Source organism: Gekko japonicus, unplaced genomic scaffold, assembly GCF_001447785.1.
Source record: "Gekko japonicus isolate JY-2015 unplaced genomic scaffold, Gekko_japonicus_V1.1 scaffold1007, whole genome shotgun sequence".
NCBI classification, from domain to species: domain Eukaryota; kingdom Metazoa; phylum Chordata; class Lepidosauria; order Squamata; family Gekkonidae; genus Gekko; species Gekko japonicus.
In genome coordinates, this window is record NW_015177038.1 from 376,437 (window position 1) to 392,427 (window position 15,991).

The 15,991-nt window shown below is 41.7% G+C and overlaps 2 protein-coding genes across 2 annotated transcripts; both read right to left on the minus strand.

The window, feature by feature from the left end:
• Nucleotides 1–2,260: 2,260 nt before the first annotated feature.
• Nucleotides 2,261–6,113, minus strand: LOC107124507 (olfactory receptor 10AG1-like). Its single transcript, XM_015427987.1, has 2 exons — nt 6,007–6,113; nt 2,261–3,224 (listed from the first exon to the last, which is right to left on the minus strand). The coding sequence occupies exons 1-2, from the start codon at nt 6,111–6,113 to the stop codon at nt 2,261–2,263; spliced, it is 1,071 nt and encodes a 356-aa protein (XP_015283473.1).
• Nucleotides 6,114–9,926: 3,813 nt separating this feature from the next.
• LOC107124508 (olfactory receptor 2T29-like) lies at nt 9,927–10,514 on the minus strand. Its single transcript, XM_015427988.1, has one exon. The coding sequence runs from the start codon at nt 10,512–10,514 to the stop codon at nt 9,927–9,929; it is 588 nt and encodes a 195-aa protein (XP_015283474.1).
• Between the last annotated feature and the right edge of the window lie 5,477 nt (nt 10,515–15,991).

The following is a 15,991-nucleotide window of genomic DNA, read 5'->3' on the forward strand; positions in this document are numbered from 1 at the left end:
CAGGCTGCTTCCCTTTTATTATGCCAGGCAGTGCCTTTAGGCAGAGTGGAATGTTGGACTTATTTAGGCTCCTTTACTTCAGTACTGCTGGGGAGGGCCTGCCTTCAGACTGAATGGAATTTTGCTGGAGCTCCCATCTTAATTTTAGTTTAGTATAGGAATATTCCCTTATGGATAACTATGTGCTCTGTTATCCCTCACCATGTTAAGGTGTGTATTCAATACAAGGCTGGTAGTTGGCAGAAGAATTGGTCACTGATGACTTATGGTTTTGAAGATTAAAAGGCAAAGTTAATAACTGTAAACAGAAAGGTGATAAATTTCCCTTGGTCTAATTTTGGACTAAGGTTGTAATGAATAAATGTGGGGGTTCCGTTAACGAAGAAAATCAGATATTATTCCTTCTATTTGAACAATTGTTGGGGGTTATTCCCTTTTTTAGTAGGAATTAGCTCTATTTTTGTTTTGTTTTTGTTTTTCTTATTTTTATCTGTTTAAAAAACTCTAATAAAATATTTTAAAGAAGGAACATAAATCAAATAACTACAGACAAAGTCAACTGCTTCTAATAAACTGCAATAAATGACTCATGAGTAACCACTAAATACATCCTTGACAAAGTCTGTAAGGATAGAAGAATCAGTAATTAAGTTGGACTAACAACAGCGGCTTCCATATACTGAGAAAGGCGGATCTGCCCATAAGGATTAGGAATGATGCAGTTGAGGATGGACTGAATTCAATGAATTTACACACCAAGAAGTCTGTATAAAAATCTTTTCTGGATTGAGTTGCTAAGTGAACGTTGATGGCATATTCTGTATTTTATAGCTTTTTAATAGTCATTTATTGCCCATTATAAGAAACAGCTGAATGTTATATGTTGCAATAGGCTCATATATAACTGTTTTGTAGATACATGGACTGGTACATTGACTATATTGGGTGAGAGATTTAGTTTTAGTGACTGAATGTGATCTTTTTTGGCACGATATGAACCATCGAGGATAGTTAAAAAGCAGAAATAATAATGGATATCAGATTTGGTCTGCTATCAACAGGAGTGAATAAAAGAAACCAGAAGGTATAATGCCTACTTTAGAAAAATCCAAAAAGCTGCTCCAAATTGATTTTGGCTTCTTCAGAGAGATGTTCAGGAATACATTTAAATACTGATGAATTTTTCTGCATAATGTTACTTCTAAAGTTAGCTGATCAATGATATGGAATGCATTAAAAGCTTACATAAGATGAATATTTATTTAAAGTGATTACAATACCAAACCAACCAACACACTGAAAAAGATCTACTGGTGGAAGACATCAACAGCTATCACCTAGAAAATAACCATCAAAGAAGAATTAGCAAGCAGCAGGAAAAAAAATAGAAAAGGTCTTCCTGAGGTTGCATTTTGCACTATTTCAAATATCCAGGTCATCTTTAAATCTTACAAAATCAGGCTGTAAAGGCATTGACTAGAGTATTAAGATGACCCATTTTCAAAAAGAGGTGAAGACTAAAGTTGCGGTCACATGAGCAGTTCACGCCAATATAGTTGCAGCACCTCTGCAGATTTAAAGAGCATGATCAGACAACAACATCAGCCTCCTGTGCCGCAGTCACTGGCACCTGGTTCTGGCCTGCCATCAAAGCAGAGTAAACAGACACCAGGGAAAGTCCAGTCTTTACAAATGCCAGTGCTTCCACTCTGCTTTTCCAGACATCTGAACTCCCCTGTTGTGGACTGAACCTGGATGAGAAGTCTGAACCATCAGGTCTGTTTCTGCTTTTTCTTTTATTTTCCGAGGCCGAGGCCGCTGGAAGAAGCCAGACTCCAACAACAAGCCCTGCTGCTGGGTGCTGGTAGGAAGTCACCCCTCCGTATAATTGTGGCCTTAGTTAGGAACCAATGGTTGTGTGTAAGCCACTCAGAGACCCTTCGGGGTTCGAGCGGGATATAAATTGAATGAAGAAATAAAATAAATAAATAAATTTTCAAGTAGCATATGCACAGGTGCCTGCCTGTATTTTTTAAAAAAGGACTGGACAGTGCGCTCCATGGTTGAAGCACTACAGTAATGTGGATGCTCCAGCACTGGACGAGTGTGGGGAAAACGCCTCAGGGAGTGCTGTCTGGTCGGACCTTCCCAGAACAATTTCAAACCAGTGAGATTAGAGGTATGCCCAAACTGCGCCAAGCCTGCAGTTTGACCGCAGCAATAGATAACATAAGTAGCATATACTAAGTTTTCCCTGAAATCATTTTGGTACCTTCAGTTTCTTAAACAGCTTCCCTAATGCCGATAGCACATCCCGGTTCCTCAGGCTATATATGAAAGGATTCACTGTGGATGTGGCAATCGTACACAATGCAGAAAAAATCTGCACTTGTTCTCCTGGGTAAGAGGATAGCGGTTTTATGTGTCTCAATATGGCTGATCCATAGAAGATGGTTACCACACACAGGTGGGGCAAGCAGGTAACAAGAGCTTTGTTGCTTCTTTCACCCAAACGCTGTACCTTCATGATCTGCAAAAGGATGGATATATAGGAGGCCACAATGACTGAAAAGGGAAAAAGAAGGAATAAATTGCCACCAAAGAATAGGGACACCTTTTCAAAGAAGGATGTATCTGAACACGACAACTTGACCACAATGGGAAATTCACACATGAAATGGTTCATCGTGTTTGTCCCACAGTAGGACAGAAGTAGTAAATAAATGGCTCTTATCAAGGCATACAGAAAAGTTGTAACCCAGGCACCTGCTGACATGAATAAGCAGATGGTCTTCCTCATGAGAACAGGATATTGCAGGGGCCTGCAGATGGCCACATATCGATCATAGGACATGATAGCTAGAAGGAGACATTCTGCTCCTCCTATGTTGAGCATGAGAAATACCTGAGCAGCACATTGAAAAAGTGTGATAGTTTTTTTCTGTGTTACAAAGCCTACTGTTGTTTGAGGGACAATAACGAGGACTTGGCACATATCCATGAAGGACAGCTGGCTGAGGAAAAAGTACATTGGGGTCTGAAGAGCTGAGTCTAGCTGAATTACCAGCAGGAGGAGACCATTTCCCACTAAAGCAATAACAAACATAAGGAAGATTGCAGCAAAAGCATAGGTGGCTATCTTTGTTTGGCTCAGAAACCCCAGGAGAACAAACTCAGTCCAGGATGTGGAATTCATTGCTCCATTTTCGCCTTCATTCTTCAATCTGAAAGGAGAATGAAATAATTTGAAGAGAGATGTACATTAATTGTATACTTTCCCCCCCTCCATCCCTCCTTAAGCATTTCATTTTTATCACACCCTTTCTTCCAAGGAACTCAGGGGGCAAAAACAAACATAACAGCATACAAAGGTGACGGTCCAACTTGTAGATGCTGCCTCCATTTTACAGAGAGTTTAAAATGTTGTGAGGGCATAACAAAGGTGTGCTGGGGCCCTCTGGTTCCTTTCCGCAGGCCTTTTCAAGTGCCAAAATGGCCACAGACATGCATTCCTGAGGCTATTTTGCACTTGAAAAGGTTGGGGGGGGAGCACCTCAGCCCTTTGCATTGTGAACCTAATCAGGATCGAACCCTTGTGGCATTTCTAAATGACTTTAAAATGGCAGTGGCATCCACCAGTCCAACACTTGGGAACCATCACGTCTAGTTTCCCCTCAGAGTTGCAGACAAGGCGCAGGTCATTGTATCCTCATAATAACCCTGTAGCAAAGATTAGGCTAAGAATTCGACCAAAAAGAGCAATTGCTCTCGGGTAATGCAAAGAGAGTGGAACTGATTCAGGTTTCCCCGTCCGATATTCTTGTCTTTGAAATTACATGCCGAGTTCACTGGTTAGCAACTGGAGCAGAAGAGTAGGAGGAGGAACGGTAGTGGCTGAATAAACTATTGAATAGTTCCACTCATGTTCTCCTTCCCTTTACTAGAAATCGCTAGGGTTGCCAGCCTCCAAGTGAGATCTGGAGACCTCCTGTAATTACAACTGTTTTAAATGGCTGACTGAATCACAGTATACCCTGACATCCCTCCCATCCCTAAACCCTGCCTTACTCTGACTCCACCCCAATAAATCCAAGAATTTCCCAACCCAGAGCTGGCAACCCCAGAAATCGCCCACTTTACTTTTCTGCTTTATAGCAATTCATGGATAAGGTTTAAAAGAATGGGTCCAACCTTGAACTCTTCTCAAAACCAAGCACTAAATCTTCTGGGCATAAGCTGTTGAAACTGCTCCAGCTAGCAGAAATCACACAACTGTTTGGGCTTAAAGATAGCTTAAGCCTGGGGATGGTTATTTGTCTGTACTGACCCTGGTGCAGGAACACACACACAGCACAACCGGGGATTGCAGCTGATAATGTTATGTGGACCAGTTGTATGTTTTATGGCAACAGTCGGTAGATCCAGACTGAGGACTTGGGAAGACCCACATATCTCTTTTCCCATTAAAATCAGCTTCCTAATGTGAAATAGTTAACTGAATTAGAACCAAATACGACAATAATTAGGAATGGTCTAGAATGAATGGGGTGTATTTCTCAGCTTGACTAGTCAATTCATAGTACAGTGGTTGACAAGGAAATTACAAAATATAATGAACAACAATCCTAAAACAAACATTTCTATGCCATTTTCATGTACATACTTCTTGGTATCCCCTGTCTTGTCAAGGGATGGCTCCCAGAGAGCGTCTTCATCTTCAGAACAAATGACATTTTCTACACACTCACTCATTCACTCACTCACTCACTCACTCACTCACTCATTCACTCACTCACTCACACACATAAATTCTCCATTGGTTTCAATGTGACCGTTGTTTCTAAGACAGACAGACAGACAGACAGACAGACTGTCTGATAGGGTTCCAAGATGGCAAATTAGTATAGAAAGGGAATAGGGTTTGCTAACCTTCTAACAGAGCAGAGAGAGAGAATGTGAGGTTCCCTGGGCAAGGAATTCTACAACTAAGCTGCCCATACGAAGAAACCCCCCAGAGGATATAATGATTCTTCTGCCAGCTGTGCAGGAGCTCAAAGAAAAGACACTCCAGTGTTTCAGAACTGAGAAAAATGTTCTCTAATGAGATTTTGGGTTTTAAGAAGAAGAAGAGAGAGATTGGATTTATACCCCGCCCTTCACTTGGAGTCTCAGAGCTGCTTACAAACTCCTTTCCCTTCCCCTCCCCACAACAGACACCCTGTGAGGTGGGTGGGGCTGAGAGAACTCTGACACAAACTGCTCTTTTTCAAGGACAGCTGTGCCAGAGCTTGTGACTGACCCAAGGTCACATCAGCAGGTGCAAGTGGAGGAGTGGGGAATCAAACCCGGTTCTCCCAGATTAGAGTCAGCACACTTAACCACTACACCAAACTCTCACTAGTTTTACAGAGAAATAGAGGGTTGGATACAAGAATGCCCTTCCAACTATGTTATACACATTATGTTATACACAAAACTCTCACTAGTTTTACAGAGAAATGGAGGGTTGGATACAAGAATGCCCTTCCAACTCTCCCCTCTGATGGTTCCTCACGAACTTGTTAATTAATTAATTGCTCACTAGAGAAAGGGATCCATATGGTATATTCCAGCATCTCTCTGTGGGGTAAAAGCACAAAGTCTCTCATTCAATAGTTCAGATAAAACGTCAATACCCTGAACCAGTGGACATGGTTAGACCAGCGTAACTCTAAAGCAGATGGACCTCCATTGTCAGAATATGTTATTAGGCTGCAATGAATTTGGAGAAATGTTTTCAAGCAAATTCTCCCAGATCAACCTTCTGTAAAATAAAAAGAAACTAGAGTGATGTAAAATGATTGTATCTGATAAGGTGATGCTTATACCAAAACGTTTCAAACAGCAAGTCTATGCAGTGGTTCTTCAATGAATGGCTTGAAGTGGGTTTGCATAAGATACTTGTGTTTAAACTTTGGAGGGAGTAAACTAAGAGCTTGAGAGAAATTTTAAAAGACAGTAACATACCTTTCTAAGAGAAATTTGCATTCATCGCTCCAGAAGAAATCCCATAGTTCTAGAAAGGAAGTTTTGGAACACACAGTAGAGGCATGTTTTAGTCGCAGCCCACACATGTCTATCAAACACCCATTTCATAGAAAGGGGAAGGGCAGTACTGTTTTTTTGCCCCTAATCATAGTGAAATGTGTAATACTGGAATGCATTCTGCTCTCAGTGACAGAGGAAAAGGACACACTGAACTATACTGTTAATACCATCTAAATTTAACAATAGGACTTCAAGAGAAGGAGCATCCTCAAGGAAGAGATGGTGTTTTTTTCCTTTCCTTGTTCAGAATTAAGAAGCTGAATAATATATAAAGGAGGGTGGGAGGTTTCAAATCCCCAAGGAAAATCTACAGTGCAAAAACAAGCTCTGCTGCAGTCCATGGCATTTCCCATGTGCCTTGTGTTGCACTGTTTTTGGTAACACTTGCTAATTGTGAGGGAAACATTCTTAAACTAGGTTAGTGAGTTGCTTGGAGACATCTTATAATGGGTATCTTGCGTAATGTTCACTGGGTTGGATAATCCATCAACAGAAAGCACTGATGTTCATGGATCTTCCACACTTCCTCTCCCACAGCAATCATTTCCGACCCAGTGAAAGTTGATTCCAGTGGTCACAACAAGACTAGTGTGGAGTAGTTTCAATATAATTTCACAGGCTGCAATGAGGAGGTGAGGGAGTGAAATCATGCTTCCTACTTTATCAGCCCATCTGTCTCTTCTTCAGTGGAATAGTTCCACTGAGGGAAGAGGGAGAAGAGAGTGTCTTTCCCCCTTCCTCACTGTAGCCCGTCAACATACACTGCTATTACTCCCTATGAAACTGGCTTTCCTACAGTTGTAAATGGTATCTGGGGGGAGGGGAAAGTGTAAATGATCTGCAATCACTGCTTGGAGATAAGGGAAGGTGCGTGGCTGCTCCTCTCCCTCCCTCTCCCTCCTCCCCATCCCTCCTGCTGCTGCCCCACAAAATTTCCCCACACCCTGCCAACACAAAATTTCTGGCTACGGGGCTGTCTCCAGGCCACACAGATCAGTTCCTCTAAAGAAAATGGCTGCTTCAGAGGGTGGACTCTATGGCATTATACCCTGCTGAGGTCCCTCCCCTCCTCAAATCCCACCTTCCCCAGGCTCCACCCCCAAATCTCTAGGAATTTCCCAACCAGGACTACGCAACCCTAGTACAACCCTACCCTGGTATATCCCCATCACAAGTAGGTACAGTGGGTGCTGACTAGAATGGAGGCACCTTGCCTTTGGAACTCCCTGTTTTATGTACCCTGCTGAAAGAGCTTGCAGCTCTAGTTCTTAAGTGGGATGGGGAGGTTTGATCAGATGCCCACAATCTCATCAAAAACCACCACACTCACAACAGATTTGGAAATAAGTGGAATAAATTGGCCACAACTTTATTGATTACAGCTGTAAGAAGCATTGGCACAGCATGGGTCCACCGGATCCGATGCATCAGCTGACCCACCGCCAGCTGATGAACCCTGTCACCCAGCCAGATGGCATGGGTGAAGATCGTGGAATGGCAGGTTGTTGGGGATCACATGGACGACTGCCCCTTTGTGATCTCTCCTGCCATCTGGCCATGAGGGAAAACGCTGGTAGTTCCTGAGCACGCTTGCTCCCGGCAGCCCTCATGCCAAGACCCCTTAAGGTGGTCCCCATATCCAGTAATGGAATGGGTGGGCAAGCTGCTTGGCTGCAGGACAAAGGCCGGGCAGAGGAGGCGAGTGGCCGTCTTCCCTCTTTAAATCCTCCCCTCCCCCTGACCATTCCAGAGCTCTGCTATTGGCCCAGGGGAAGGGAGGGAGGACCTGCTTTCCCTGCCACACACCTGCTCTGTCCCCACCCAGCATCCGGCCACCTCCCTATCCCCACCCAGCACCGCAAATTGCGGGCTGTGCCGAGCCAGGCCCTTCGAGCTTCTGAACTGTTTTATTACTGTTTTATGTTTCAGAATGCTGTTCTTAAGTTGCTCTATGTTGCTTTCATGCCACAGCAAATTTGTTCTCATTTTACTGATGATCTTTTTAATGATGATTTTATTGTTTTATTGTTGAGTTGCTTTTATTTTATGAGCCACTTCAAGCATATCTCTGGTGATGCAGCCTATACATGTTCCCAAATAAACAAATAAGCCTTTCCCCTGCATTTAATTAAATAATTAAAACCTTTGTGAGTCCACTTTTCTCACAGATATCTAGGACTCATGTCAGGTAGCAGCAATAAAACCAGTTTAAAACAACTGAATTACAACAACCAGCAGGAACACTTAAAAATCAAAATAACAGATGGTAGTCTTTCAAGGCACCCACAGAGCAATCAGTAAGGATCCAAAGGGTCTTTACAGACCAGATAGATTAAGGACCACCTTCCAGCGTACAAACCTTTCCATCAGTTATCAGGCAGATTAACAAGCATTAACACTCCATGCTCCCTCTAATTGAAGTACATTGCCAGGTAGCAACCCATTTCTGTGCTAGGACTCAAACTCTGGACATCACTCCCGAGGTGAGTTCATTTTGCCATTACAGTTAACATGTAGTAAGCTTGTCACCTGTTTCCTTATTTGATATCTATAGATTCTGACATAAGGTAGATAACATTTTCTTAAGGTCTTACAATGTGTACATTATTTTGATTCCCCTAACATTGGGGTACCAGTCAGGGGCCATCTTTTTCTCTTATGCTTTCAGTGATATTTAAGACTTTTTAAAATCTGATTTTCCTAGTCTTTTCTAGTTTTAGATTAAGGATGCTTTGTTGTATGCTTTGTTGGTTTTATTTTCAATTGTTTAGTATTTTATACATTTTATTTATTCATTTAAAACATTTTACACCTCTTCTCTAACCAGTTGAAGATTTGTGCAAACCAAACAGCCAGCTCCATCTAAATAGTCTTCCTGCCAAAGAAGCCCAATGCAACATCCTTACTAGCATCCAGTTTAGAAATCAGCTAAGAAGAAGAAGAAGAAGAGATTGGATTTATACCCCGCCCTTCACTTGGAGTCTCAGAGCAGCTTACAAACCCCTTTCCCTTCCCCTCCCCACAACAGACACCCTGTGAGGTGGGTGGGGCTGAGAGAACTCTGACACAAACTGCTCTTTTTCAAGGACAGCTGTGCCAGAGCTTGTGACTGACCCAAGGTCACATCAGCAGGTGCAAGTGGAGGAGTGGGGAATCAAACCCGGTTCTCCCAGATTAGAGTCCACGCACTTAACCACTACACCAAACTAACCACAAACTAACCACAAACACCAAAATTTAGCAGTAAGTCAATAGAATGTGGTTATTGTGAAAATAAATGATACTGGAAGACGGAAATGATAACCTTTAAAATTTATTTAGCATTTCAGAGGTATCAAAGGACTTACATACATTCTCCCACTCACCCTTATAGAAGTTATGAGAAGTCAGTTAGTAACTTTGTTGATGAGTGCAGCTAAGAAATACCAGCAGGATTAAGGCCATGTAACGATAATGGGTTGTATCTCACAGATATGCTCTACTACCAGTGGCACTTTTCTATCGCGCAAGGAGCTATGAAAGAGGGTCTTCTGCAAAGCTTATGCCCTGGAGGACAAACGTTTTGCAACAGCAAACTTATACCTTACACCAGGGGTAAGTGCTGCCATTAGTAGAACAGATGCACAGGATCCAACCCTATATTTTAAAAAATATTAGCTGAACAACAAGTCACATAATGCAACCTGTTAATACACTTTCCTTCTTGGTGACAAATAGCATTATAAAAGTATGCTCCATCTTACTTTTGGTTATCATGTGTTACTTTGAGCTCCATTTATGTTGATGCAGCACTATTGGCTTCCAAGAGAGTACACATTTTCATTTGTTTTTCTTTCAAATCATTTCCTTAAGCAGGCATTTGAAAAAAGTTTTCTTAGTGCTGCTAACACATCCCTGTTCCTCAGGCTGTATATGAAAGGGTTCATCATGGGAGGAACGATGGTAGTGAACACTGAATTTATCATGGCCTTTTGTGCTGAATAGGAGGATACAGGTGTCATGTAGGTTAAAATGGCTGCTCCATAAAATAGTCCCACCACACACAAATGGGACAAGCATGTTCCAAAGGCCTTGTGGCTTCTTTCAGGTGAATGCACTCTTAGGACTTGCAGGAAAATGGCTATGTAGGAAGCAAGGATGACTGAGATGGGGATGAGAAACACCAAGAAACTACCGAGATATATTACTTTTACAAAGGCAGAATTGTCCGAGCAAGACAACTGTACAAGGGCTGGATATTCACAAAGGTTATGGTAGATCACATTGGACTTGCAGTATGGCAGAGGTAGGACATAAAGGGAACATGTCAAGGCCTGTACAGAAGACCAAAACCAGACTCCTACTGACAAGATGTAGCAGATTTTTCTCCTCATGAGGACTGGATATAACAAAGGCCTGCAGATGGCCACGTACCTGTCATATGACATAGTAGCCAGGATGAGGCATTCTGCTCCTCCCATGGCCAGTGTGACAAAAATCTGGATGACACATGCATAGAGTGAAATTGTGTACTTCTGCATTGCAAAATTCACAGTCATTTTAGGAACAACTGAGAGAACCTGACAGAGGTCCATGAGAGATAACTGGCTGAGGAAAAAATACATTGGGCTCTGCAGACCAGAGTCCTTTTTAATTAAAAAGAGAAGGAGGCTGTTTCCAAACAGAGCAATGAAGAACATGAAGAGAATCACACCAAGAAACAACATGGGTGACTTTTGTTGTTGAAGTCCGACAAGAACAAACTCTGTCCAGGATGTTGTATTTGCTTCTCCCATGTCCTCTTCATTTGTCCAAATTTCACCTAAATCATAAGGAGATAATATAAAACATTAAGTGCTGGGAATCAAAGGCATTAAAAGCTGGAAAAAAAGCTAAAAATGAACATGTGGAACTAAAGCATGCTTACAACAATGTTTTGTTATGTGAATACACCATAATTTCACTTCCATCCACAGACCTCTTGTAAGGGTGTGACCTGAGAAAAATTTCATTATATTTTCAGATATGAGGTTTGGGGAAAAACATTCACTGTGATTTCTGGTTTTGGGGTCATCCATTACCATTTGGGATTTCAAATCTGTGTTTTTTCCCAGGTTCCAATGTTTGGGACCAATTATTTTCATTGTGGAACCAATTTGAGGGTCTGAGGAAGCTTTTTAAAAAGATAATGCCACACATAGTCCACCCTATGACCTAAACACCCCCCAGATTTCAGGCAAATTGGATCAAGCACTTTTGATGCAAGAACGTTTCTCTCTACTCTTGAAACCATTATTTTCAATGGGGGAATTTATTTGAGGGTCTAGGGTAGATAATGATACCAAAGTTGTGCAGAACATAGCCCTCCCTCTAATGTAAACACCCTCCAAGTTTTGGGTGAATCGCACCAAGGACTTCAATTTTACAGACCCCGAATTAGGTGCCTTTCAGCATGTGTGTGTTTTTCTCTCTAAGTGGTGTCATTATTAAAGAAAATCCCTGTTTGCATTTGTTTCATTTTCCTAATCTTACAGTGACTGACTGACACAGTGACTTACAGTGACAAAAAATTGTATCTTTCCATTGAAAACTGAGTTTGCCATCCCTGCTTGCTGTGGTCAGTTGTTTGTTCCATTTCACAAATAAAGGCTTCCTTTGCAGAGAACCTTCCCCCTTCTCATCCCTTTTGCTACTAGTTCAAAAAATTGATAATTCAATTTTTAAAAAAAATTAAAATATTTTAAAGGGTGTCTCTGTGTTAATGAATGTGATTAATAAATTGCTATGAGATACATTGCCCAGGAAATCAGTAGAATCAAAGAAAAACACAAGCACCCATTGTAGCAGTCTAGCAGCACTGAAACACACACATAAAAGAAAACCACAGATTTGGGGGCGAGTTTGTTGTTCAGTCGCACAGTCGAGTCCGACTCTTTACGACCCCATGGACCAGATCACACCAGGCCTTCTTGTCTTCCGCCATCCTCTGAAGTTTGCTCAACTTCATGTTCGTTGCATCTATGACACTGTCTAACCATCTCATCCTTTGCCGTCCCCGTCTTCTTTGACCTTCAATCTTTCCCAGCATCAGGGTCTTCTCCAGTGAGTGTTCCCTTCTCATTTGGGGGGAGAAGGTTTCATAATTTGCACGAATTTGTGATGTGTGTTACTATTCTGAATGATTATGGTAACACTCAAGACAGCTATTTTTGTGTATATTTTCAGCTCACAGATTTTGGAATGCATGGTGTTGGGGAAGAGCTTTTTGGATATTTTGGACAGCCAAAAAGACAAATAAATGAGCTATAGAACAGATCAAGCCTAAATTCTCCCTAGAAGTTAAAATGACTAAACTGAGGCTATTGTATGAGAAAACAAGAGTGACTGGGGGGAAATAATGCTAGGAAAAGGTGAAGGCAGCAGGAAAAGAGGAAGACCCAATATGAGATGGATTGACTCTAAAGAAAGCCATGGCCCTCAGTTTGGAAGGCCTGAGCAAGGCTAGTAATGATAGGACATTTTGGAGGACATTATTTCATAGAATTGCCATAGATCAGAAGCAACTTGATGGCACCTAATACACACATACACACACATGTGCCCCTATACTCTTGTTTTAAAGTCAAAATTCCAGTAATTGGTAAGGAAGGGAAAGTGACAGGGAGAGTGACAGAGGACTAAACCAAATTCTACTCACCATGCCCCGCAGGATGGTAGCTCTTAAAGCAGAATTATGTCTATGCCTCCCTAATGGCAAAATGGGGCAGGGAGGAGTGCTGAGCACCTAACTTCATGAAGTTCCCCATCTAGTTTAGTCTTTCAGGTTATCAGTACCAACAATTGGGTCAGGAAAAGGGCTTCCCACATTTAAAATAGAGTTCTAATAAGCTTCCTTTTAAAAAATCATTTGATAGTTGTTGCTGTTTTGTTCAGTTTTCTATTCATTGTTGAGTAACGGAAGTTAGTAACACTTTGGATTTAGAGAATTTTTAAAAATGAAATGCACTTCACTCCATTGACTTCAGTAAATTTAGAGACAGGCTAGATGTGATGATGAGCCAATCTCCAGTTGTTGTTGTTTTTCTGATTTTTGGAAAGCAGCTTTGCAAGGCTCTGTTTAAGACTGGGGTCACAACTGAGGGATACAGGACCTAAAGACTTTCCCCCAGTATATTATAGTGATCTGAACTGTCCCCCTCCCTTCATGGCTGCCCTTCGATACACAAATAATTATTTGGTGCATTTTTATTCTGCCCTTCCTCCAAGGAGATCCTGGTAGCATGAATGCTTTTCAGAGTAACGCATAAGACCCAATACTCTCCGTATACAAACAGAGCCATAAAAGCAGCATTTGATAAGAAGAGCAATGTTTTGCTTTTCATGAATGAAAAACAGAAGAATGTGGTTTTGCTAGGAAATCAGAGATTGCATAGAATTTAAGTATTAATTGAAGATGTTATCTCAAAAATTGGCTAAAACATTTTTTTTGTTCCGAATGGTCAAAAACCAGATAAGAAAATATATACTTGCCTTATTAACAGAGTTATAGAAATCAAAGTCCATCTTCAAACAATGGATTCATGGTTTGCTTGAGAGGCAAAGAGTGGCTTCTCTTTTTGCCCAAGCACATCTTACACCACAAACAGAAAACTTGGACAAAGGAACTTTACTTCTTATGTAGCACTCAGTTGGAAATATCTCTTGAATTATTCAGGATTCATTATTAACAGAGAGCCCTCTGCTGCTGGAACAAAAACCAATAGACATCTGACCTTATAGAAAGGCTAAACAACAGAGGGTTTCAAGGTAAGCCCATCAAGAACAGCTTCCACATGAATTGTGTGTGTGAATTTGTGTACTGGCAGTTTAATGACTGAAATATCTCTGTAGTCAAAAGTTTGAAACCAGCTCTGCCGACAGTCTAAACTCTTGGTTACAAGTATTTTCTTGATTCCACTTCTCCCTTGATTTCCTTTGAAACATTTAGAATTGTAAACCTAAAATTACCTCACTTTAAGGAGAGGAGACATATGTTAATGGTTGAGCATCTGCTTAGCATGCAGAAGGTCTCAGGTTCAATCCCCAACATCTCCTGTTGAAAGGATCGGGTAACAAATGATCCTGCCTGAGATCCTGGAGCAGTGTTCCCTCTAAGCTGAGTTAGTGTGAGCTAGCTCACAGTTTTTTATCCTCCGTCTCACACATTTTTGTCTTAGCTCAGGAAGGGCAGCTCGAGAACAAACTAATTTATACAGTAGCCAAATCGCTCATTCACATCTTTAATACCAGTAGCTCACAAAGTAACATTTTTGCTCACAAGACTTCAGATCTTAGAGGGACCATTGTTCTGGAGAGCCACTGCCAGTCTGACAATGCTGACCTCGATGGACCAAGGGTCTGGTTCAGTATAAGGCAGATTAATGTGTGTTCAAAAGTATTTCAGACTCCAGAACTTGAAGGGGGGGAAGCATTCTTTTAAAAGTACCATTTTCTATAGCCATCACTGCTCCGCTGGCTTTCTGTAGAGGAAGAATGGTGCAGCAGTTATTTCTTTATACATCTAACATCAGTAGCAGCACTTTCGCCTCTAGAGTATGTCACTGTTTAAAAGCCCCAAGGAAAATTCTTCACCTCTACCACCTATAGGGAATTTTGCCCCTAGACTTCAATTAAGGAGTAGTGACAGAAGTGGAAAACCGTAAAAATCTTCAAAGTTCTGTACCTCATGTGCAGTTTTGTGTTATGTTCTATATCTTTGCACACAAAATACTTCTCCTCAATGAAACTTAAAATTGGAGGAGGGAGATTGAATATGGTATAATTTTTGGGTTGCCAACGGGGAAACTCACAACGTGGTATTGTCACAGCAAGCATTATTTTATCTTTTTAATGTTGCAGTGGAAAGGATGCAGAGATGGTGGGCCACTGAGTTCTCTAGCGGCCTCATGGCTGCTATCATATGTAGCTTTGGCTTCTGTAGAAGATGGATAAGGAACTGCAATTGCAGAGAATTACTTTTAAAGTAGTTTTTAAAAAATGATAAGCAATAATGACCTTTTCCATATAGCAACACTATAGAAGCCCCCATGTCACTGTGGCTAGGGTATCAATCGGGCTTCCACATGGACGGTTTCCCCACATTTTCCCCATGGTGATCTCCTCCCCCATTCCACTGTCTATAGAAATCAAGTTTTGTAAATTTGGTAATTGACATATCAATATGGCACTTGAGGACCATGATCAGGTGGAAAGGCAACATAAACATATTTTAAATAAATAGCATTATATCACTAGGTTATAGCAGTATATCACTGTGTCAATTGCCGATTTACAGCAAAACTCAAAAAGTCCCTGGTTGAGCATGAGTTGATCTCTGCTGCTGGGACTGGGGAACGGGAACTGGTGCTGATGTGGGCAGAACTGGGAAAATCATAAGAACATAAGAGAAGCCAATTTTGGATCAGGCCAATGGCCCATCTAGTCCAACACTCTGTCACACAGTGGCCAAAAATACCAGGTGCCATCAGGAGGTCCATCAGTGGGGCCAGGACACTAGAAGCCCTCCCACTGTTGCCCCCACCCCAAGCACCAAGAATACAGAGCATCACCTGCCCCAGCCTGTGAGTTCCTATCTATACCTTGTGGCTAATAGCAACTGATGGACCTCTGCTCCATATGTTTATCCAGTTCCTTCTTGAAGCTGTCCATGCTTGTAGCTGCCCCCACCTCCTGCGGCAGTGAATGCCACATGTTAGTCACTCTTTGGGTGAAGTACTTCCTTTTATCTGTTCTGACCCGACCGTTCAGCAATTTCATGGAGTGCCCATGAGTTCTTGTATTGTGAGAAAGGGAGAAAAGTACTTCTTTCTCGACCTGCTCTATCCCATTCATAATCTTATAAACCTCGATCATGTCACCCCTCAGC

Excerpts from the sequence above, each read along its gene's own strand:
- LOC107124508 (XM_015427988.1), bottom strand. The coding sequence starts at position 10,514 with ATGTCATATGACAGGTACGTGGCCATCTGCAGGCCTTTGTTATATCCA.
- LOC107124507 (XM_015427987.1), bottom strand. The coding sequence starts at position 6,113 with ATGTGTGGGCTGCGACTAAAACATGCCTCTACTGTGTGTTCCAAAACT. Across the intron at positions 3,225-6,006 it reads TGCAAATTTCTCTTAGAAAG|ATTGAAGAATGAAGGCGAAA; the intron begins GTATGTTACTGT and ends TTCTCCTTTCAG.